Source organism: Salvelinus fontinalis, chromosome 12, assembly GCF_029448725.1.
Source record: "Salvelinus fontinalis isolate EN_2023a chromosome 12, ASM2944872v1, whole genome shotgun sequence".
NCBI lineage: Eukaryota > Metazoa > Chordata > Actinopteri > Salmoniformes > Salmonidae > Salvelinus > Salvelinus fontinalis.
The window spans coordinates 21,955,215-21,980,246 of record NC_074676.1 but is presented as its reverse complement, the minus strand read 5'-3'; the positions used below and the strand labels follow the sequence as shown (position 1 = coordinate 21,980,246).

Sequence of the window (25,032 nt, the reverse complement as noted above, 5' to 3'; positions counted from 1 at the left end):
TTAAAAATCCTACTTTCAATTGTCTCCTCCCCTTCAACTACACTGAAATGGATTTAACAAGTTACATCATTAAGGGAACATAGCTTTCACCTGGATTCACCCGGTCAGTCTGTCATGGAAAGAGCAGGTGTTCCTAATGTTTTGTACAATCAGTGTATATTTGAGTACCTCAGAGTAAACAAGTTCAGAGTTATCCTCTTGACAATAAAATCCTTATTCTCTCTCTCCTTCTCTAACTCCCTCGCTCTCTCTCCACCCCTCTCTCTGTCTCTCCCTTTCTCCTCCTAGCATGGGGACTACATGGTGGTTCACCACTTCAACTACACTTCTTGGCCAGAGCATGGCGTACCAGATTCCAGCACCACACTCATACAGTTTGTTAGAGCCATCAGAGCCAACAGGCATGAGAACACCACTATAGTGGTGCACTGCAGTGCTGGCGTGGGCAGGACAGGAGTGTTTATAACGCTGGATCACCTGATCCAACACGTCAGTGATCACGATTTTGTGGACATCTACGGTCTGGTGGCTGAACTACGCAGTGAGAGGATGTGTATGGTGCAGAACCTGGTGAGAAATATGCATTTATACAACATGTATCATAATATAATGAAATATTCTTACTGTGATATGGATATGATACTTCATAGTATGATCTAGTTTCACCATGTTTTCCTTGTGCATTCAAACCTGCCAGACAGAATCTTAGAGAGTCTGTTCATGCATGTCCCCAGGCCCAGTATATGTTCCTACACCAGAGTACTCTGGATCTGCTGAACAGTAAAGGAAACAGCCAGTCCATCTGGTTCATCAACTACTCTGCTCTGGAGAAGATGGACTCACTGGAAGCTATGGAGGGTGAGCACACACATATACAAGAACACACACTAGCATACACATACGTCATAAACACACATTTCACATATCTACTTTTTTGTGCTCTTGCAGGTGATGTTGAGCTGGAATGGGAGGAGACTACGATGTAAAGGCTGAGAACTTATCAGTCAACTTCACACCTGATGAACACACACCTATCCCTGGGTCATGGGGCCAAATCCTGGACACACTGACTGTTTGTCAGATGGATTGCTCCACCAGAGATAGAGAAAGAGGAGGGAGAGATGATAGAAAGAGATTGAATTGTGTAGTCCAAACAGAGTAATGTTTCCTCCAGCTTCTTTGGGAACACAAGTTGCCTTTTTTCTGGCAGGAGGGTCAAAACAACACAACAGAAACTTAGTTGTTTAGGACTGAATCATCACACCATTACAGTCCTCGTGGAGTCCTGCATCTTTTGTATAAGTCCACAGGCAGAAAAGAGAGGGATATATATCACACATGGAAGTTTACAGGTATCTTGCAATAGTCATTCCACTGTGTATTTCATTGGATTCTTGTATCATGTTTTTGTATATTAAGTTTTTCAGCCAAATAGTGTTGTCACTGTGTTCATATGTTTGCTTCGCTGTGTTACTACTTTCATATCACGTGTTCCTATGTTTGTCATTGTAATTGGGGGGTTTGAAGTATAATGTATTTGTGGGGTGTTCTTGTGTATTTGATGTATTTTGTTCCACTGTGTTTTGGACCAGAAGTAAAATCAACTCCACTACTCACCTACTCTGTCTGTGTGTCTCAGTGAGCTGTTTAGTTTATAAAAATGACACCCCAAAAAGAGTGAAGCAAGAAATACACTGAGAATCTCACTGCCGATAGACTGCTGATACTGTAGGTACTTATCACAGTGGGAGGCTGTTCCTTCTCTTGCTAGAACAAAAGCGGTACCTGCCGCGTGCCGACCCGGTAGCGACAAACCTATGCAATGCTTGTCAGTGGCCAACAGCTTGACTTGGAGCCAATCAGAAAGCACTTGGAGCCAACAAAAAAAATTACTTGGACTTGGAGTGACTTGACTTGGAGCCAACAAAAAAAAAGCTAAATCTGGGGGCCTTCTACAAATATAGAATTGTGACCATAACCAATATGCATGGATATGCATTGCCAAACAACGCTACTGCCACCTTCTGGTTTGGAGTATTTTAACAAGGCTGAGTGGCTGACGACTTCCAAAGTCTTTGCTGTGTGAACACAAAAGAGATTGACTGCCGACACTGTTCAGAGGTGCTAAGTCATGTCGGCAGGCAAACCTTTCACACACACAAACAGACAGACAGGACCCAGGGCTCAAGGCAGAGTACAAACTACTTTATTATGTAATTCTCTTCAAACAGAAACCTTTAGAAATATTCCATTAGTAAACACTGTAATTGTTAATAACATGATATCTTAGTAAATACTTAATGTGACGGTGCACAGGTGCTCTCTTCAACAGTGTAAGACATCTCCAAGATGGATGCAGGACAGGCGAGCCAGACTCAGGGTTAGGGTGATATGTTAGGGCTTTAGAACATGCTAAAATGTCTACTATGACTCCTGCTTGTTTTCCACTAAACCATCTAGCTAATGCTAACGCTAGTGTGATCATAGCTACAGTATAGCCCTTTACACAGAGCTCTAATTATGATAATGTGTCATCATCTCTGTGTGTGTCTCTCGTGGTAACAGTGGGGTGCTGTTGCCCCCATAATCTGAAAAACAAATAGATTTCCACCTCTCTGTACAAATACACACATCGGCAGTCCGTCCATTCCTTTTACATTTTATATATATATATATATATACCACCTATATACTGTGCACATATCCAGTTTTCCGATATACTCTAATAATATGGTGCAACACGAAGAAGATCAGCCTCAGTGGGTCACCACGTGTCAAAGCCCTCAGAGAGAGGGGAAGGAAGAGATGTAACAACACTCTATAATAATAATAATGAAACATATTCAATATTCTGATAAACATACTTAATAAGTAATTTTGTGGTTTAACGCTCTGTGTGTGCATGTGTGTGTACTGTGTGTGTATATACATTCCTATGTGACATGCAGTCCAGTGGAGAACAGGTGAGAATGGGTAATAGTTAACCCTTTAGGGATTCAGAAAGTGAGATTGAATATTCAACAGGACAAATTAGATATAACGTTAGAACATTACCAGTTAATAACATAGAATGTTCATGTTATTACTGATCAAACAATAAGTTAGAATGTTGAACAGTTTGTCGTCAGTACTGGTATATTCCTGAGTGTGAGGCTTGGACCAGTGTAGCAAAACCTCAGAGAATAGATCAATGGTATTCGCACACACATGCAAAGAAGCACACACAGACACACCCTTTCACACGCACATACACTGGCAGACTTCCCTCCCTGCTACTCTGACATACTCACTTCTTCCCTCCCTGCTACTCTGACATACTCACTTCTTCCCTCCCTGCTACTCTGACATACTCACTTCTTCCCTCCCTGCTACTCTGACATACTCACTTCTTCCCTCCCTGCTACTCTGACATACTCACTTCTTCCCTCCCTGCTACTCTGACATACTCACTTCTTCCCTCCCTGCTACTCTGACATACTCACTTCTTCCCTCCCTGCTACTCTGACATACTCACTTCTTCCCTCCCTGCTACTCTGACATACTCACTTCTTCCCTCCCTGCTACTCTGACATACTCACTTCTTCCCTCCCTGCTACTCTGACATACTCACTTCTTCCCTCCCTGCTACTCTGACATACTCACTTCTTCCCTCCCTGCTACTCTGACATACTCACTTCTTCCCTCCCTGCTACTCTGACATACTCACTTCTTCACGATCAAAAGTATTATAAGCATCTCATTATCATATTTTACCACACATCACCAAAACATAGTGTGCTAAAGAGGAGGGCTAAAACCCTAGATGATGTTGATGATGTCATTGAGGTGACCTGTCTCCATGTCTAGACAGCTCCACACATGGAGGAGATCTGTGTATTCCATCAGCTGTGTGACATAAGGGCAGGGTTAGAGTCAGGGATCAGGGGGTGAGAGGGGGCATCCTAAATCGTTCTTTCTAAAGTCAGGAACAGATATAGATATGTACAGATGACACTGTGTCACAAGAGCTGTACGATTAGAAAATCTGTTTAGAAATGTTGTCAAAATGACATCCTATTCAAAAATACACATGAAATCATTAGATTACTTTGATTTTATATTGATTTGAATCCTCTCCATTATCTCCCACTCGCTTTATCGGCTTATTCCCTTTCTCTCAGCCGACTTCCTTCCCGCCCGCTTTCTCTTCCTCCCTTCCTCGTCTCAACTTTTCTCTATCTTTGTCTATGAGTGTTTGTGTTGTGTGTGTTTCACCAATACAGTACATGGCTATTTAACAAAAGGTCAGAGGCTGCATGATACGGTGTGGTAGGGTCAGGGGTGAGGGGTTGATATGTCAGACGAGGCTGCGGGAGCCACTAGAGTTGCGTCTGCGGAGGGGGTGAGGCAGGGTGTGTGAGAGAGGGCAGGGGGAGTCGGGGGGGCAGTACTGGTGGGGGTGGTTGTAGGGGGGAGGAGGGGGAGGCAGAGGGGGCTCAGATCCCTCTCTGACCCGTACTGGCGTGGACATTGCTGATTGGATGAGGCGGTGGTGGGAGGTGGGGCTTCCTTGGTTGAGGAAAGCTTCCATTCTCCCGCGGCCGCTCTGGTCCATGACGATCACCTTGACAATCTGCTGGCATTGGATGAGGGTGTCTGGGCGGAACTCTCCGGGGTGGGTGGCACTTAGCATGGCTGGTGCTGCCAGAGCCAGTTGGGTAGAGTCAGGACTGGTCACATGGTAGGTCTGGAGCAGCCTATCAGGGCTGGGCTGGGTCATGTGGTAGGTCTGCAGCAGCCTATTGTGAATTGACACCTAGTTTAGAAACAGCCAGAGAATGGCATGAGGAGTTACCAGCCTGAATGCAGCCTACAGCAGCCCTCTGGTGGGTTAGATACACTGGCAGCATGCAGGCATGCAGGGAGCGAGCGCATGCTAACACACACACACCAGCCCAGAGACACACCTGTGTTTGTGTGGAAGGACGTTTTAAGGTCAACATTTGGGCTCCAGTGGGTGGGTGTGAGTTTGCGTGAGTGTGTGGAGGAGGAGGAGTGTGTGTGTGTGGAGAGGGATGAGTGTGGGGGGAGATGACACCGAGGGCATGGTGTCTCCCCAATACATAGATATGCAATGCTAAAGGACTGACTAAGAGTTAGGGGTTGGGGCTGCTAGGTCTGTAGAGAGGGTATTTAGAGCGGAGGAACTGGGCTTGAGTCATACATGTGCATGCATACACAGACACACACGCACATTAACTCTGAGTCTTGCTATGGAGATGGTTTTCTAGCAAGCCAGCAGGGCTTAGACAAGCTTATGATGGCTGGGAGGCAGATGTTGTGTTAGCAGGAGGCTAATAGCTAACTCCCTATTAGCAGGAGGCTAATAGCTAATAGATAACCATGCATTGGCAGGTGGCTAATAGCTAATTACTGGTCTCTGTTAGCAGAAGGCTGATGGCTAAAGCTATCCCTCCAGTTGCAGCTGTGTTGCTATGAGGCACACAGAGCTGGAGGGAGCTGAGGAGGGTCTCCCTACTCCTCGCCTGTGTGCATCTTTGCTAACACACATACACTTACCTGAGGCAGAGTGTGTATGTGACTCACCTCCACAGTGTTGTTGCCAGTCTTGTCATACAGATCTTGCTGAGCTGAGGGGAGAAACACACAGGTGACACTCAGAGACACAGCATGATGTGTGGATGCTAGTCGCTAACTTAGTGTTTGTTACCAGTGGGCGATCCTGTGTGTCGACTGAGTGTGTCCATCTGTCCTCCATTGGTGTGGGGGGTGTGAGTCTGCACCCCCTGTTCTCGCTCCAGCTCCCCTACAGACAGCGAGATATGACCATATCATTACATAAAGAGCCTGCTTGTGTGTGCGTGTGGTGTGCGTGCGTGCGTGTGGTGTGCGTGCTTATGCGTATGTGTGTGTGTGTGTGTGGTGTGCATGCGTGCGTGCGTGCGTATGCGTGTGTGCTCACATTGGATGTGTATCTGCTCCATCTCGTTGACCTCAGTGATGGACTCACGTAGCTCTTCTGTGAAATTCCTGAGCTCCTCTCCGCTGGGGGAGCAGAAACTCACCAGCTGCTTCTTCTCTGAAGAGAACGGACTCAACATGGTGATGCCATGAGCATAGTCTGGACACACACACACACACACACAAAAAAAACAGTTAGCTATGTAACTAGAATGGCGATGTCATGGGCATAGTAGGACACTGGACAGACAATGTCACTGCTCATAGTTAGCTATGTATGGAGCAGTACAGTGTAATAGCATAGTATAGTAGTAGTAGTAGTAGTAGTAGTAGTAGTAGTAGTAGTAGTAGTAGTAGAGTAGTAGTAGTAGTAGTATAGTAGTAATAGCAGTACTTTATCACTAGCCGTAGTGATAATACTAGTAGAGTAGCAGTAGTAGTATAGTAGTAGTAGCAGCACTTTATCACTAGCCGTAGTGATAATACTAGTAGAGTAGCAGTAGTAGTAATAGTAGTAACGTAGTAGTAGTTGTAGTAGTAGTAATAATAGTAGAGTAGAAGTATTAGTAGTAATAGTAGTAGTAGTAGTAGTAGTAAATTAGTAGTAGTAGTAGTAGTAGTAGTATTAATAGTAATAGTAGTAGTGGTAGTAGTAAAGTAGTAGTAGTAGTAGTAGTAATAATAGTAGAGTAGAAGTAGTAGAGTAGTAGATTAGTAGTAGTAATAATAATAATAGAGTAGTAGTAGTGATAGTAAAGTAGTAGTAGTAGTAGTAGTAGTAATAATAGTAGAGTAGAAGTAGTAGAGTAGTAGATTAGTAGTAGTAATAATAATAATAGAGTAGTAGTAGTGATAGTAAAGTAGTAGTAGTAGTAGTAGTAATAATAGTAGAGTAGAAGTAGTAGAGTAGTAGATTAGTAGTAGTAATAATAATAATAGAGTAGTAGTAGTGATAGTAATATTTGTATTTTTTTTATTAACCTTTATTTAACTAGGCAAGTCAGTTAATTAAGAACAAATTCTTATTTTACAATGACGGCCTATCTCGGCCAAACCCTCCCCTAACCCGGACAACGCTGAGCCAATTGTGCGCCGCCCTATCAGACTCCCGATCACGGCCGGTTGTGATCCAGCCCAGCATTGAACCAGGGTCTGTAGTGACACCTCTAGCACTGAGATGCAGTGCCTTAGACCATTGCGCCATTCAGGAGCTACTAGTAGTAGTAGTAGTGTAGTAGTAGTTGTAGTAGTAATAGCAATAGTAGAGTAGTAGTAGTAGAGTAGTTATAGTAGTAGTAGCAAGTTGTAGTAGTTATAGTAGTTACAATCATTGCTGAAGAGGTGAAACTGCATGCCCAGTAGACCCATGGCTTTACAGAAGGTGTAAGAAGCAGAAGTCTTCTTCTTTGGACACAGCTTCAGGATCTGTGTGAGGAGACAACAGAATGGACATAAGCCATACAGTGAGCGCACACACACACACACACACACACACACACACACACACACACACACACACACACACACACACACACACACACACACACACACACACACACACACACAACAAGTGGTTCTAATCCTGAATGCTGATTGGTTAAAAGCGCATTCCAGCCGGTGTCTATTCCACAATTTTTCACCGGCTAAATCTATGACTGTCTCATCAGCCCAGCCAGACAATTAAATGAACTTGATCTCCACTTTAAAAAGCATCTAGACTTTATCTCACATTTCTTTTAGACTAACATTTAGTTTTCAACAGCGAACATTTGTATAAACCTTGCTATCTGTCTCTCTGACATTTGCAACATTGTTTCAATATTCAAATTCGATCTCCAACTGTCCCATGGAAATGAACGTGTTGGGGTCGGGAGTCGGGACGAGAGAGGCAGGCAGCGTTTCTCAGCCAGTCGAAATCATGAATCAGCTGGCATCATTTTTATGGATATATACAAAGAAATGTCAATAGAAAAAAGGTCAAACGAAACGAAGTGCAGCTAGTTTGCAGTCTATCCAGCTTCAGTTTGAAGTGATTGTGTTACTTGTGCTGTTGGTTAGCTCCTCTGAACAACGTTAGTGTCCTAACAGAGAGTACATTTTCTATGCCAGGCGAAATCGTGCCTCATTAGCTCATTATTATGGATGTATCCAAATAAATATCACTAGAAAACAGCTTAAACAAATGCAGCTACTGTTGTTATTCTGTCTGCACTGTTTGACGTGACTGTAAATTAGCCGTAGTTGGCTAACTATCAAGCAAGCCATAAGAACGTTGCCAGCCAGTATGGCAATGGAACATTTAGAACAGTGGTCACCAACGAGTCGATCTCCAAGTCATTTCTAGTCGATATCCAAGGCATTTCTAGTCGATCGCCAAACATTTCTGTAATAAACCCAACGATAAAGCCTTTGTGTTCCTAATTAGTTTTATTAGTCTCGCGCTGTTGGTGGTAGGTGCATCCCTTGGCGCCGGGTAGGAAAACTGTTACCATTTCATGTCTGAAGGTACAAACTCTGCCTTCCCGGTGGGCCTGGAGAGGAAATCAAGTGCATTACGCGTACCGCTGGCCAATCAGATTGCTCAGATGACCAACTCTGCAGTAACGTAGGAGGCGTAAAAGAAAGCTACGGCAAAATTGATACTGTGAGATTTCAAAACGTTTAAAACCATGACTAGAGAGACTGTCAATGAATACAGCAAAGACCTGCTGTTTTTATGAGTGAGTTCATGTTTAAGTTCTCACTCAGCACTGTCAACACTTTGTATTCAACACTTTTATAACCCATAAAATGCGCGTCCTTCCTATTTCCACTCAGCGCTACAACAAGCAGTGCAGCAGTAATGAATGAGTAGTAAAGTGTATCTATAGGCTTGCGTTGTTGTTATTATTAGCGGCTTGGGTCATTTTTAATATCAAGGAATATTTAAATTTCTCTGTTCATAGGAGTAACAACATGAATTTCTGCATGAGACAGAAATAATGCGGTGCGACTCGAGTTTCGCCATCAGCTGCAAGACAGTGTCCCTTTTTGGTCAGTGTCAGTGGAGGAAAGGGAGAGCGGATGGATGTTGAGAGACGGACCCTCAGTCTGCTGCTCCCTCCCTGAGACCGACCATCAGATGCAGCCACCATCAGGCAAGTAAAATAAAAAGCAAATTATTTAAATGTATGTTCACTCAGCTGTGCCTCACAAGTAATAGAACAATGTATCTATTACCGGTGTGATCATATAGCCTACCTCAAGATTTGAAATATAATTTTAAAAAATGTCCTGAATGACAATGCATTGGCAGGTAAATTCAAGCAAAGCCAGTATGCGGTGATAATGTATTGGGCCTTGTCACAATTCCTATGATGAAATGAAGGAGTCAGGTGCAGAGAGCAGGGTAGTTCCGAGCAAGTGGATATTTATTATTTCAACCAGAAATAATCTATGAGACGGCTACGCCACACAACAAAGGGCGCGTCAAAAATACAGTCCAACATAAATTAGGACAGAATCCACTCTATAAAACACCACCAACACAAACAGAAAAACAAGCCCGCACAAAAGTCGGCGGGCCAACTGGGTTTAAATAAGACCCTACCCTAAACACAAAACAGGTGTAACCAATTAGACAAACTCAAAAGAAAACAGAAAAGGGGATCGGTGGCAGCTAGTAGACCGGGGACGACGACCGCCGAGCGCCGCCCGAACGGGAAGAGGCACCATCCTCGGTGGGATTCGTAACCGGCCTACAGCTTACTGCACCAACCTCATTGCTACAGAACTGTTTTAATTGGTTAATGTTGTATAGGCTTACATTTTTTAAGTCATGTAAATAAAAAAATCAGAGTGGTAGATCTCGGCATGCATTTTGACTCAGAAAGTGATCTTGACTCAGAAAAGGTTGGTGACCACTGATTTAGAACGAAAGACTGGGTCGTGTCCATAGAAACAGAACAAAAAGACTGAACAACTGGGTCGCATCTCTGGCAACCGAACCAATAGAACGAACGACCAGCCGGCTTGTTTAGCAACCCTAGATTTGTTTTGGGACTATATCTTGTGGAAGGAAGAAAAGTATGAATAAATTCATCAGAATAACGTTTTTAATGAAAATCATTATTTGATTTTGTTGGTACCGTTGTATAAAAGTGATAATGCCCGAGAAGCCAGTGTTTGGAGGATATATTGGCACGGTTTGCCAGGCCTAACAACACCAGTGCCAATATATCCTCCAAACACCAGCTTCTCGGGCATTATCACATAAATAAACACTAGTCATGCTTTAACGTGTGGGTATGTGTGTGCATGTGTCCATGTGTGCGTGTGTGTGTGCTTGTGTGTGTTCTCACCAGTATGAGGTCGTTGAAAAGGAACACCTCTCTTTGGGTGTTGGCCAGTTTCTGTTTCAGAGGTTTGTTGAAGTCTGCCACCTCGAACAAACGACAGCAGCAGACCAGCCTACGGTGGGGGACAGACAGGATCTACAGAAAAACACACACACACACACACACATACAGTTGAAGTCGGAAGTTTACACACGCTTAGGTTGGCGTCATTAAAACTCATTTTTTCAACCACTCCACAAATGTCTTGTTAACAAACTATAGTTTTGTCAAGTCGGTTAGGACATCTACTTTGTGCATGACACAAGTATTTTTTCCAACAATTGTTTACAGACAGATTATTTCATTTATAATTCACTGTATCACAATTCCAGTGGTCAGAAGTTTACAAACACTAAGTTGACTGTGCCTTTAAACAGCTTGGGAAATTCCAGAAAATTCTGTCATGGCTTTAGAAGTTTCTGATAGGCTAATTGACATAATTTGAGTCAATTGGAGGTGTACCTGTGGATGTATTTCAAGGCCTACCTTCAAACTCAGTGCCTCTTTGCTTGACATCATGGGAAAATCAAAAGAAATCAGCCAAGACCTCAGAAAAAAAATTGTAGACCTCCACAAGTATGGTTCATCCTTGGGAGCAATTTCCAAACACCTGAAGGTACCACATTCACCTGTACAAACAATAGTACGCAAGTATAAACACCATGGGACCACGCAGCCGTCATACTGCTCAGGAAGGAGACGCGTTCTGTCTCCTAGAGATGAACGTACTTTGGTGCGAAAAGTGCAAATCAATCCCAGAACAACAGCAAAGGACCTTGTGAAGATGCTGGAGGAAACAGGTACAAAAGTATCTATATCCACAGTAAAACGAGTCCTGTATCGACATAACCTGAAAGGCCGCTCAGCAAGTTAAAAGCAACTGCTCCAAAACCGCCATAAAAAGCCAGACTACGGTTTGCAACTGCACATGGGGACAAAGATCGTACTTTTTGGAGAAATGTCCTGTGGTCTAATGAAACAAAAATAGAAAATGTTTTGCCATAATGACCATCGTTATGGAAAAAGGGGGAACACAAGGGGGAACACAATCCCAACCGTAAAGCACGGGTGTGGCAGCATCATGTTGTGGGGGTGCTTTGCTGCAGGAGAGATTGGTGCACTTCACAAAATAGATGGCATCATGAGGCAGGAAAATTATGTGGATATATTGAAGCAACATCTCAAGACAACCGTCTGGAAGATAAAGCTTGGTCGCAAATGGGTCTTCCAAATGGACAATTACCCCAAGCATACATCCAAAGTTGTGGCAAAATGGCTTAAGGACAACAAAGTCAAGGTATTGGAGTGGCCATCACAAAGCCCTGACCTCAATCCTATAGAAAATTTGTGGGCAGAACTGAAAAAGCGTGTGCGAGCAAGGAGGCCTACAAACCTGACTCAGTTACACCAGCTCTGTCAGGAGGAATGGGCCAAAATTCACCCAACTTATTGCAGGAAGCTTGTGGAAGGCTACCTGAAACGTTTGACCCAAGTTAAACAATTGAAAGGCAATGCTAACAAATACTAATTGAGTGGATGTAACTTCTGACCCACTGGGAATGTGATGAAAGAAATAAAAATGTAAATAAATAATTCTCTCTACTATTATTCTGACATTTCACATTCTTAAAATAAAGTGGTGATACTAAATGACCTAAGACAGGGAATTTTTACTCTGATTAAATGTCAGGAAATGTGAAAAACTGAGTTTAAATGTATTTGGCTAAGGTGTATGTAAATTTCCGACTTCAACTGTAAACCATTGGGTAAACACACACACAGACTCCACTCTCTCTCTCTCTCTCTCTCACTATCACACACACACACATACACCAATCTCTCTTTCTATCTCTCTCTCAGTCACACAACACACTCACAGTCTTCATGCCCAGTATGGACTGTTCCACACGGCTGACGTAGGTGACGTGGTCTTCGTTGGAGCGTAGCTCTCTCTGCTGGGTCCTCTCATAGATCCCTGTCACCATCTCCCTGGGGATGTCTGCTCCGTCGTCCACTCCTGAGGGAACATGGACACACACTACCAGTCACACACAAGGAACTAGAGAGGGAATTCAGAAAATGAATTGCAAACTGAATTGACTCCATTCCTGGTTCAGGCTCGTTGCAGGACAGGGCAGGAGTGGCTGATGTTTGGATCATCAGGGACCTCAGCCATTCGCGCCACGGCCTGTTCTCCCCACTTCCATCACTCAGATGCGGGCAGTACAGGAGCATCACGGCTAAAACGAACAGACTGGCCAATAACTTCTACCCACAGACGATGAGGCTGCTGAATAGCCACCACTAGTCAGCCCCCCCCACCCACCCTTTTCTGCTTCCCCATTGGACATCCCCCCTCAACAGACATCTACCCTGCCCACAGCCCAATGGACATTTATCATACTGAATAGCCACCACTATTCCTACCATATTATTATTATTTTATTATTAATATTATTGTTTCATTCACACCTGCACTGAGCTTAAGTATTTCACTGTACACTGCAACTACATCTGAGACCCTGTGCTTGTGACAAAATAAAAATCAAATCTATCACCCTGCTGTGGCTGTATCTCGCCACTAGAGGGAGATCTTGTGTTGTGTTTCAGTCAAGAGAGATTCAACAGAAGCCTCATCCCCAGTAGAACATTTTATTTATTTATTTATTTTATTTAACTAGGCAAGTCAGTTAAGAACAAATTCTTATTTACAATGACGGCGTACACCGGCAAAACCCGGACGACGATGGGCCAATTGTGCACCGCCCTATGGGACTCCCAGTCACAGCCAGTTGTGATACAGCCTGGAATCAAACCAGGGTCTGTAGTGATGCCTCTAGCACTGAGATGCAGTGCCTTTGACCGCTGCGCCACTCGGGAGCGGACAGGAGATAATGATGTTCAGCCCCCAGTCCATCCTCTCTCACCCCCCGATTTGGTGTGTTCTCTAGATTCACCATCCCTGATCTCCCACAATTCAATCTGTCTCCTTCAACCAGCTGTCACTCATTCCATATGAAATTGGTCCTGTGTTGTATTAAAATATACAAAACATGACATAGACTGACCAGGTGAATCCAAGTGAGAGCTATGATCCCTTATTGATGTCACTTGTTAAATCCACTTCAATCAGTGTAGATTAAGGGGAGGAGACAGGTTAGATAAGGATTTTTAAACCTTGAGACAATTGAGACATGGATTGTGTATGTGTGCCATTCAGAGTGTAAATGGGCAAGACAAAATATTTAAGTGCCTTTGAACAGGGTATGTTAGTAGGTGCCAGGCGCACCGGTTTGTGTCAAGAACTGCAACACTGCTATTTTTTTCACCCCCCCAGTTTCCCGTGTGTTTCCGTGTGTTTCCCGTGTGTTTCCCGTGTGTTTCCCGTGTGTAACTTGACACAACTGTGGGAGTCAAAATGGGCCAGCATCCCTGTGGAACGCTTTTGACACCTTGTAGAGTCCATTCCCTGACACATAGAGGCTGTTCTGAGGGTGAAAGGGTGTGCAACTCAATATTGGGAAGGTGTTCCTAATGTTTGGTATACTCAGTGTACAAAGCATTGTCTGTGCGCCTGTTCTATAAATAACCGCTCCAGTGTCTCTAGTCTCTAACACCAGGCTCAAAAACGCTGTCATAAATGTTGCAAGACTTCTGCAGTTTATTATACTGAGTCAAACACACACAGGCCCACACTGTCCATAAATTACCACTGTGGACTTCAGATTATTTTTATTCTTTCTTCTATCAGTAGGCTCAAAAGAAAAGCAAAAAAAGCAAAAACAAAGACGCAACCCCCCTAACAATCTAGGTACCGTTTAACAATCTAGGTACCGTTTAACAATCTAGGTACCGTTTAACAATCTAGGTACCGTTTAACAAGCTAGGTACCGTTTAACAATCTAGGTACCGTTTAACAATCTAGGTACCGTTTAACAATCTAGGTACCGTTTAACAAGCTAGGTACCGTTTAACAAGCTAGGTACCGTTTAATAAGCTAGGTACCGTTTAACAAGCTAGGTACCGTTTAAGAATCTAGGTACCGTTTAACAAGCTAGGTACCGTTTAACAATCTAGGTACCGTTTAACAATCTAGGTACCGTTTAACAAGCTAGGTACCGTTTAACAAGCTAGGTACCGTTTAACAATCTAGGTACCGTTTAACAATCTAGGTACCGTTTAACAATCTAGGTACCGTTTAACAATCTAGATACCGTTTAACTAGCTAGGTACCGTTTAACAATCTAGGTACCGTTTAACAATCTAGGTACCGTTTAACAATCTAGGTACCGTTTAACAATCTAGATACCGTTTAACTAGCTAGGTACCGTTTAACAATCTAGGTACCGTTTAACAATCTAGGTACCGTTTAACAATCTAGGTACCGTTTAACAATCTAGGTACCGTTTAACAAGCTAGGTACCATTTAACAAGCTAGGTACCGTTTAACAAGCTAGGTACCGTTTAATAAGCTAGGTACCGTTTAACAATCTAGGTACCGTTTAACAAGCTAGGTACCATTTAACAAGCTAGGTACCGTTTAACAAGCTAGGTACCGTTTAATAAGCTAGATACCGTTTAATAAGCTGGATACCGTTTAACAAGCTAGATACCGTTTAACAAGCTAGGTACCTTTTAATAAGATAGATACCGTTTAACAAGCTAGGTACCGTTTAACAAGCTAGGTACCTTTTAATAAGATAGATACCGTTTAACAAGCTAGGTACCTTTTAATAAGATAGAAACCGTTTAACAAGCTAGGTACCGTTTATAGATTTGTGTTTCACACACAAACAACACACAGACAGACAAACACAGACACACATATACAAAAACAGCCAGTCACCTCGTAGGTTGCGTATGAAGTCGTCAAGGCCCATCTTGCGTTGAGGTTTGATGTTAGGGGAATACATATCAGTGTTGAGGAGGACCACAGCAAAGGCCAGGATGAAAATGGTGTCTGGGTTATGGAACTGCTGCACCACCTCGGGATTACACATACAATACCTCTGACTGGAGAGATGGAGAGAGAGAGATGTAAAGAGAGTTGTTGTTACACATACAGTATCTCTAACAGGGGGGCAGAGGGAGATATTGAAAAAGAGACAGAGAATGAGATAGTCAAAGAGAGTCAAAGAGAGAGACAGTGAAAGGTACACAAAGACAAAGAGAGTGAAATAATAACAATAATAATTTGGTGGATGCATAAATGTGTCCTATTTCTGTGCACTAGACATGAATTGGATGTGTTTTTTGCATATACCAACTCCCCCTGAGAGTGGGGTCAACAGCAACCCTGACGTAATTAGGGTGAAGTGCCTTGCTCAGCGGCACATCAACAGATTTTCCACTTTGTCGGCTAAGGGATTCAAACGAGTAACCTTTCGGTCTCTGGCCCAATACTAAATGCTAGGCTATCTGCCGAGACAGAAAGCTATTCTGTTGTAATGGCCTCAGAGACAAACTGCTTGTCCATTCGTGTCATTAGTTAGTAACTATTTAATGTTTCTTTCTTAACTTCAGACATTATGTAATACTGTTTATTTGTGGGTTCTTACATCCTGAGAAGAGATACACACATACAAGTTTCCTGAGTTTTCAGTTTCTTGAGAGTCCTGCTGCACATCAAATACTCTTGACACTGGGAAGGAGCAGTGTGTGTGTGTTTGTGTGAGTTCAGAAGCTGATCTCCAGGTCACTGCTAACGTATTCACAAAAGCATACAGCAGGATGGGTCTAACACTCAACCCCAGAAAAACAAAGAACTACTTCCAGCAACCATGGGAAGCAACCTGCCGTCCCCCAAGATCACTGCCAACAGTACAATACTTGAAAACATTCCCAGTTTCACATACCTAGGTAGCCACCTCTCCACCAATATCCTAATGGATAATATCCTAACACCGCACTCAATGAGCTGTATGAGGCCATAAGCAAACAGGAAAACGCTCATCCAGCGGCACTCCTCGCTAGAAGCCTGTGTTTCAGACATAAGGAAGTGGATGGCTGAAAACGTTCTACTTTTAAACTCGGACAAAACAGAGATGCTTATTCTCGGTCCCAAGAAACAAAGAGATCTTCTGTTGAATCTGACAATTAATCTTGATGGTTGTAAAGTCGTCTCAAATAAAGCTGTGAAGGACCTCTGCGTTACTCTGGACCCTGATCTCTCTTTTGACGAATATATCAAGACTGTTTCAAGTACAGCTTTTTTCCATCTAAGTAACATTGCAAAAATCAGAAATGTTCTGTCCAAAAATGATGCAGAAAAATGTATCCATGCTTTTGTTACTTCTAGGTTAGACTACTGCAATGCTCTACTTTCCAGCTACCCGGATAAAGCACTAAATAAACGTCAGTTAGTCCTAAATACGGCTGCTAGAATGCTGACTAGAACCAAAAAATTTGATCATATTACTCCAGTGCTAGCCTCTCTACACTGGCTTCCTGTTAAGGCAAGGGCTGATTTCAAGGTTTTACTGTTAACCTACAAAGCGTTACATGGGCTTGCTCCTACCTATCTTTCCGAGTTGGTCCTGCCGTACATACCCACACGTACGCTACGGTCACAAGACGCAGGTCTCCTAATTGTCCCTAGAATTTCTATGTAAACAGCTGGAGGCAGGGCTTTCTCCTAGAGATCTCCATTTTTATGGAATGGTCTGCCTACCCATGTGAGAGACGCAGACTCAGTCTCAACCTTTAAGTCTTTACTGAAGACTTATCTCTTCAGTGGGTCATATGATTGAGTGTAGTCTGGTCCAGGAGTGTGAAGGTGAACGGAAAGGCTCTGGAGCAACGAACCGCCCTTGCTGTCTCTGCCTGGCCAGTTCCCCTCTCTCCACTGGGATTCTCTGCCTCTAAACCTATTACAGGGGCTGAGTCACTGGCTTACTGGTGCTCTTTCATGCCGTCCCTAGGAGGGGTGCGTCACTTGAGTGGGTTGAGTCACTGACGTGATCTTCCTGTCTGGGTTGGCGCCCCCCCTTGGGTTGTGCCGTGGCGGAGATCTTTGTGGGCTATACTCTGCCTTGTCTCAGGATGGTAAGTTGGTGGTTGAAGATATCCTTCTAGTGGTGTGGGGGCTGTGCTATAGTATTTATGCTGCAGTAGTTTATGTGTCGGGGGGCTAGGGTCAGTTTGTTATATCTGGAGTACTTCTCCTGTCTTATCCGGTGTCATGTGTGAATTTAAGTATGCTCTCTCTAATTCTCTCTTTCTCTCTCTCTTTCTCTCTCTCGGAGGACCTGAGCCCTAGGACCATGCCTCAGGACGACCTGGCATGATGACTCCTTGCTGTCCCCAGTCCACCTGGCCGTGCTGCTGCTCCAGTTTCAACTGTTCTGCTACCTATCCCAGACCTGCTGTTTTCAATTCTCTAGAGACCGCAGGAGCGGTAGAGATACTCTTAATGATCGGCTATGAAAAGCCAACTGACATTTACTCCTGAGGTGCTGACTTGCTGCACCCTCGACAACTGCTGTGATTATTATTATTATTTGACCATGCTGGTCATTTATGAACATTTGAACATCTTGGCCATGTTCTGTTATAATCTCCACCCGGCACAGCCAGAAGAGGACTGGCCAGCCCTCATAGCCTGGTTCCTCTCTAGGTTTCTTCCTAGGTTTTGGCCTTTCTAGTGAGTTTTTCCTAGCCACCGTGCTTCTACACCTGCATTGCTTGCTGTTTTGGGTTTTAGGCTGGGTTTCTGTACAGCACTTTGAGATATCAGCTGATGTACGAAGGGTTATATTAATACATTTGATTTGATTTGATTTAGTGGCCGGGGACTTTAATGAAGGAAACTTAACCCTGGAGTAACCCTGATTGACTGATCAGTTTAAGGGTGTGATGTGATTGGTTGATGGGTCTGACCTGAAAGCTTCAATGAGTCTCTCCACCTTCTGGGCCTCTCCCTGGACTCTGATGTGAGACTGGAACTTCCTCAGAGCCTCATCCAGCTCCATCCCAGAGAAGTCCATCTCATCCACCACACAGCTAGAGAGACAGAGGGGGAGGAGAGGTTAGTTGCGTATGTCTCGCTCATGTCACTGTTGACGTCATTGGTGTGTGTGTGTGTGTGTGTGTGTGTGTGTGTGTGTGTGTGTGTGTGTGTGTGTGTGTGTGTGTGTGTGTGTGTGTGTGTGTGTGTGTGTGTGCGTGTACGAGGGTGAGTGTACAACTGCTCTTGGTGTTTTTTTTTCTTCCTTTTTTAGTCATAGTTTCATTACAGAACCACTGACCTGGAAAACATATACACACTTAACAAATATGCTTACACACTTAACAAATGCAAATGTACAGTACATATTCCGTCCAATGGATAAGGGCAAAGAAAGCTGTGTTCTGACAGAGAGAGAGAGATAGAGGGGGAGTAGAGAGAAAAGAAGAGAGAGGGCGAGAGATGTAGAGAAAAACATTGTGCTGAGTGCTGTGACCTATTTTTTCTCGAAGCAAAACACACTCTCTCCTGGCTCTCTCTGCAGTATGAGAGCATGCATGCATCCATGTGTGTGTGTGTGTGTGTGTGTGTGTGTGTGTGTGTGTGTGTGTGTGTGTGTGTGTGTGTGTGTGTGTGTGTGTGTGTGTACAGTGGGGTCTGGAATTATTGGATCCCTTGATAAAGATCAGCAAAAAGACTGTATAAAATAAATAATACAAATACTATGCTATATTGTATGCTCAAACTACATATACTGTACTAATACAATTGCTCAGAGAAAGAGATTTTGTTTAACAAGTAATACAAAACTCTCAGAAAGCTAGAGGTCAACATTTTCTGCAAATGCAATGTTATTTTGAAAGCCAAACCCACCATTGTTGAGCGTGGCCTAAGAGCTCTACCTTCATGTCAACTGACCAAAGTTTGGAGGTTTGCTAAACGGAACGTCACTTGGATTGGAACCAGTGCTCGGTCATATGACATGAAAATAGAGGTCTTTGGCCGTGCACACCAGCAGTGGGTTTGGCCTTCGAAAGAACAATGCATATGCAGAAAATACCTCATCCCTACTATAAAATCTGATGGTGGATCTGTGATGTTATGGGGAAAATTTGCTTCCACTAGTCCTGGGTCTTCCAGCAGGACAATAACCCCAAACACACATCAAAATCCACAAAGAAATTGTTAATTGACCACAAAATCAACATCACACTCAAGACATGAACCCTGTTAAAAACCTCTGGTTTGAATTGAATAGGGCAGTCCATAAGTACAGACGAAGGATGTCAAGGATCTGGAAATATTCTGTATGGAGGGATGACCTAATATCCCTCACAATGTGTTCTCCAATCTCATAAAACATTTTAGAAAAAGGCTCAGTGTCATTATCCAATATTTATTTTTTAAAAATGTGTATTACTTGTTAAACAAAATCACTTTCTCTGAGCAATTTTATTAGTATAAAATGAAAATTAAATTGAGCATACAATATTTTTGGAGCATACAATCAGTGGTGTAAAGTAATTAAGTAAAATTACTTCAAGTACTACTTAAGTTGTTTTTTGGGGTATCTGTAATTTTGACAACTTTTACTTTTACTTCACTACATTCCGAAATAAAATAATGGACTTTTTACTCCATACATTTTCCCTGACACCCAAAAGTACTCTTTACATTTTGAATGCTTAACAGGACAGGAAAATGGTCCAATTCACCCTCTTATCAAGAGAACGTCCCAGGTCAACCCTTGTGCCTCTGATCTGGCGGACTCATAGCACACATGCTTTGTTTGTTAATTATGTCTGAGTGTTGGAGTGTGCCCCTGGCTATCCATAAATAAATAAATAAATAAAACAAGAAAATGGTGCTGTCTGGTTTGCTTAATGTAAGGAATTTTAAATGATTCATACTTTTACTTTTGATACTTAAGTATATTTAAAATCAAATACTTTTAGACTTTTACTCAAGTAGAATTTTACTGGGTGACTTTCAATTTTTACTTTTTCATTTTCTATTAAGGTATCTTTACTTATACTCAAGTATGACGATTGGGTACTATTTCCAGCACTTCATACAATATACAGTAGCTCAGTATTTGTATTATTTATTTTATACAGTCTTTTTTGCTCGTCTTTATCAAGGGATCCAATCATTCCGGACCCTAACGTATGTGTAAAACATATTGTATATGCCATATGCATGCATTCAAGTGTGTATGTGTGGTTATCTGTGCGTGTGTGTGTGCTATATTTTGTGTGTGGACTCACTCCAGGACGTCTCTGTTGAAGAGCAGCTTACTGTTCCCAAGGAACTCTCCAATCATCTGTCGGCTCAGGCCCTTCCTCTGTAGCAGGAAGTGGGCCACGCCCATGGGCGTGTCTGGGACAAAACCACGCGTGATCAGGAAGTGGATGCCTCGCTCTGGGTTCCTACAGCAGAGATAGACAGCACAATATCTGTGTGTGGGTGGATGTGGATAGGACCGTAAAGTAACAGGCAACTCTCTCAGTGATACACTTTAGCTAATTTACATTAACTACAGGCTGCTGGCCAACAGTATGTACCACTATATATAGAGAACACCTCTCTCTCTCTCTCTCCCTTTTCCCTCTCTAGACCAGATACCTGTTCTGTGAATAATTCTGTGAGTAGCTAAAGGACAATTCGACCCTGTGTGTGTCCGGGAATTGAATTGAGAATGCCTCAAATTCCAATTCAATTCTTAAATTTGAATTGAAGTAGTAAACAGGATGCAGAATTGCAATTTTAATTTTAATTAAAGGAAATAGAATTGAATTCAGTGAAATTAAATACAATTCAAATGCCTCTTCTATTTTAGGTATAATCTATACAAATATACATCTTGTACATAAAACATCAAACATGTCGTTATATACATGCATATAAAATATTGTTGAAGCAATTGATTTTCAGCACTAACTCTTAAAAGGATGATCAAGGAAAACAAACCCACTGGGCACAGACGTCAATTCAACGTCTACTCCACGTTGGTTCAACGTCATTTCATTTAAATGACATGGAAACAACGTTGAGTCAACCATTGTGTGCCCATGGGAAACCTCTATGCAAATATTATAGGTTATCATATTTCATTAATCCCTTACATTTGGTTTAATATGGGGGAAATACAAATTTTCCCAGAATGCATTAGTTTGACCATCAAGTTCACACTTAAAAAAACAAGCCACACAAATGAAATGGTTGGTTGAAATATAATCGGCTATTCTAAGCACTAAGGTTAAAAGAGTACATGAACAAGAGTACATTGTTTCCAGAGAATGACATATTCTTTGGTATCTGGAAGTTTGACCTTTCAGATTAAATGAAACTCTCATGTTCTACGACTGAAAGGAATTTCTTTGAATTGTACTGAATTAAATGCTACTTCCTGTCACTCAAACTCAAATTCTACATCCTGTGGGTTGTGGCCAATTCAATTAAAATTTCAAATCATGAGTTGAATGGAAGTCAATTCCAAAATTCGGAATTGAGCACAACCCTGGTATGAGGTATATAAAGTCTGTATTTGCGTGCATATGTGTGTGTGTGTGTGTGTGTGTGTGTGTGTGTGTGTGTGTGTGTGTGTGTGTGTGTGTGTGTGTGTGTGTGTGTGTGTGTGTGTGTGTGTGTGTGTGTGTGTGTGCACTCACACGTTGAAGAGGTTGAGTCCAATGCGATAGAGTCGTTTGCGATGCGTGTCAGTGGAGAGTGTGGGGGATCGGCAGGAGGTAGGGTCCTGGCAGCGGTCTCTAGGCAGAGAGAGGACCAGGGCCTGGAGAGCCTCAGAGGTGGGGTCCCTGGTTGACTGGGACCCTGGCTGGGACTGTGGGTGATGAGCCTTGGGGTATGTGGAGTACTGGGGGTACTGGGAATAGGAGGACTGAGTGGTATACTGGTTAGACTGGGCTGAGGTAGAGGTGGAGGTGGAACTGAGTCTCTCTGAGACACTCTGCCCCCCCATCTCTCCCCCCTGCCCTGTCACAGTTGACCCCCTTCTCGACCCTCCTCCCTCCAACAACTCCTCACTGGGAGGGGGGGCAGGAAACTCCTCCTCACCCCTCAGCTGGGAGGTTGTTGATTGAGTCCTCACCCCTCCTGCCCTCTCTCCCCCGTCCACTGAGACTTGCCTGCTCCCTCCCGCTTCTGCCCCTGTGTTGCCGTGGGTAGCAGTGGTTGTGGAGGTGGTAGTCGTGGAGACAGTGTAGTTGTTGGCGTCGATGTGAACCGTGACGTCTCTGAAGGCCATGAGCAGGGAGCTGGCACTGCGAGGCATACAGGCACTCTGTGCAGCCATCCGAAACGCCCTGGGGTCCATCAGCAGCCCCCCTGTCCCCCCTTCAACCCCCTCCGACAGGCTCCACCCACGCAGGGCCTCGTCTATCGAATGGGCCAGTGAGCGTACCTGGAATAAGAATCATAATACGAGTCATTGGAACACCTGTAAGTTTATGATGCTACGCTAGGCTTACTGTTTACTGATGCTAGACAACGCTAGGCTAAAGTGTTACATATAAAGCCCACCTGCTCTGAGAAGCAGTCCTCCAGCTGTGTAAGCGAGGGCCCGGGGCCCGGGACTGTGGCGGGGGAGGGGGGCAGGGAGGTGGAGCGTGAAGGGGGTGGTGGGGGTGTTTTGGGGCGCAGGGGGGGTCTCCCGGTCTCTAACAGGAAGCTGTGTCGCTGGGTGGGTTTTTGGTTCCGGCTGGGGTTGGGCCGCCGCAGGGAGATGCGGCGTGGCAACTTGCTCTCTGACAGAGAGTTCCGGATCTTCTGGAAGTTCTTACTGAGCTGGTACTGACGGAACGCCATCTGAATACAACACGCAGCGCGCCGCGACACCAGGTGACCAGCGTACCTCTGTTCCAACTCCTCTATCTACAGACAGAGAGGGAGAGAGAGGAAAGAGGAGAACAGAGAAAAATATTGTTTGTAAGGTTTTGGGGGGGAGGGATATTGTAGTCACAGAGCAATGCTACAAGCCTCCATTTGTTAAACTGGATATTTCTCAAAAATAAAAGGATAGCAGGACAAGCTCTCCTCTCCTAAAACAGTACAACAGACTCCAATCCCTCTACATCACAGACACCAATCACTACATCACTGTGTTTCAGGGAAACAGAAGTCAAAAAGAAAGCTAATTTATTAAGACATTCTTCTTAATTTGATCACCCTGTTGCAGGACAACATTCCTGAAATGCAGGAGATTTAAAAGGTTTAAAAAGGCTTTTGAAGTTTGCCATTTCCACTTAAACATTTCAGACTTGATTTTCCCGTACGAAAAATGTATCCACCCCTACAAAAATGCCCAATAATTACAATCCACATAATACTTCACATTTCCTGTGGCTGCAGGAGTATTTTCCAGCTGTAGCAAACTGGCACAAATTAAGATCCTACATCTCTATTCAGCAAGCAATCCCCTTTAATTTCCTCTGAGACTCAGAGAGAGGGGGAGTGGGAAGGAGATGCAGAAAAGGGGGGGGAGAGAGAGAGAGAGAGAGAGATAGAGAGAGAGAGAGAGAGAGAGAGAGAGAGAGAGAGAGAGAGAGAGAGAGAGAGAGAGAGAGAGAGAGAGAGAGAAAGAAACACACACAGGCAGCAGCATGCTCCATTTCTGCCGGCCTGCCGGCCTGTATCCCGCTGCACACACACCTGTTTGGTCTTGTTCTCCAGGGCAAGTTCGTAGTCGCTGGGTCCTTCTCTCCGAGCCACACCCCCCGACCCCTCTCCTTCCTGTCCGCTGGAGGAATTCCCGCCCTCCAGACTCAGCAGCTGCCGATCACTATGGAAACAACAACACTCACCTTCAACCCCTGGGACAACGTGTTTATGTACACTACCGTTCAAAAGTTTGGGGTCACTGCATTTCGCTACACTCGCATTAACATCTGCTAACCATGTGTATGTGACAAATACAATTTGATTTGATTTGAGGAGTGATGGTTGCTGATAATGGGCCTCTGTACGCCTATGTAGATATTCCATTAAAAAATCTGCCGTTTCCAGCTACAATAGTCATTTACAACATGAACAATGTCTACACTGTATTTCTGATCAATTTGATGTTATTTTAATGGACTTTTTTTTTTGCTTTTCTTTCAAAAACAAGGACATTTGACCCCAAACTTTTGAACAGTAGCGTATGTATGTATGTATGTGTGTGTATGTGTGTATGTCCTTTACTTATCTTTCTTAGTCTTTCAGTTGTTATATAAGCCAGCTCTAACACCACAGCTACTGTATAAAAGCAAAGACTGCTCATGCTTAAATAATGACTACATCAATAATGTTCCTCTCTTGTTCTGCTATTCAGCTAACACAGCCTGACACACTGTGTGTGCGTGTGTGAGTTTGGCGCATGCTGGAGGCTGCATTTTATTAAGACTCTATTAAAAACACCACCATGCCTCAGCACTGCATCAGAATACATCAAAGTATATTCAAATGTTTTTAAGGCTTTAACAGACAAGTAGATATGGACAGTAATGGCTCTTTAATAGTACTCCTGCTTCACACACACACACACATACACACACACACACACACACACACACACACACACACACACACACACACTGTTTTTTCCGCCTCCTCCTCTGTCACAGTGAAAGAGAAATTAACATCTGTCATCTCACATCACTCAAGAGCCGCACAGAGACCTACAGCCAGAGGACACACAAACACACCTGCACATACACAAACAGACACGCACAATTCTATCTAAAATACGAT

At 43.6% G+C, this 25,032-nt stretch overlaps 2 protein-coding genes across 3 annotated transcripts in view; one reads left to right on the top strand and one right to left on the bottom strand.

The window, feature by feature from the left end:
- LOC129867705 (phosphatidylinositol phosphatase PTPRQ-like) overlaps positions 1–1,616 on the top strand; it is a 61,019-nt gene extending 59,403 nt beyond the window's left edge. The window contains 3 exon segments of the mRNA XM_055941259.1: positions 289–570; positions 735–858; positions 949–1,616. Coding sequence (XP_055797234.1) covers positions 289–570; positions 735–858; positions 949–986 — 444 coding nt within the window. The 3' untranslated portion in view covers positions 987–1,616.
- A 568-nt stretch (positions 1,617–2,184) lies between these two features.
- The window catches only part of LOC129866980 (IQ motif and SEC7 domain-containing protein 3-like), a 38,198-nt gene continuing 15,350 nt past the window's right edge, over positions 2,185–25,032 (bottom strand). The window contains exons 3-15 of one of the 2 annotated variants that reach the window (XM_055940044.1): positions 23,953–24,082; positions 22,825–23,175; positions 21,954–22,705; positions 20,550–20,711; positions 18,216–18,338; positions 15,184–15,350; positions 12,215–12,354; positions 10,302–10,433; positions 7,287–7,386; positions 5,963–6,121; positions 5,711–5,806; positions 5,587–5,630; positions 2,185–4,795 (exon numbers count right to left, since the gene is read on the bottom strand). In XM_055940044.1, coding sequence (XP_055796019.1) covers positions 4,337–4,795; positions 5,587–5,630; positions 5,711–5,806; positions 5,963–6,121; positions 7,287–7,386; positions 10,302–10,433; positions 12,215–12,354; positions 15,184–15,350; positions 18,216–18,338; positions 20,550–20,711; positions 21,954–22,705; positions 22,825–23,175; positions 23,953–24,082 — 2,815 coding nt within the window. In that variant the 3' untranslated portion in view covers positions 2,185–4,336. The remainder of the gene's footprint in view (positions 4,796–5,586; positions 5,631–5,710; positions 5,807–5,962; positions 6,122–7,286; positions 7,387–10,301; positions 10,434–12,214; positions 12,355–15,183; positions 15,351–18,215; positions 18,339–20,549; positions 20,712–21,953; positions 22,706–22,824; positions 23,176–23,952; positions 24,083–25,032) is intronic. The other variant, XM_055940045.1, reaches the window with a different exon arrangement.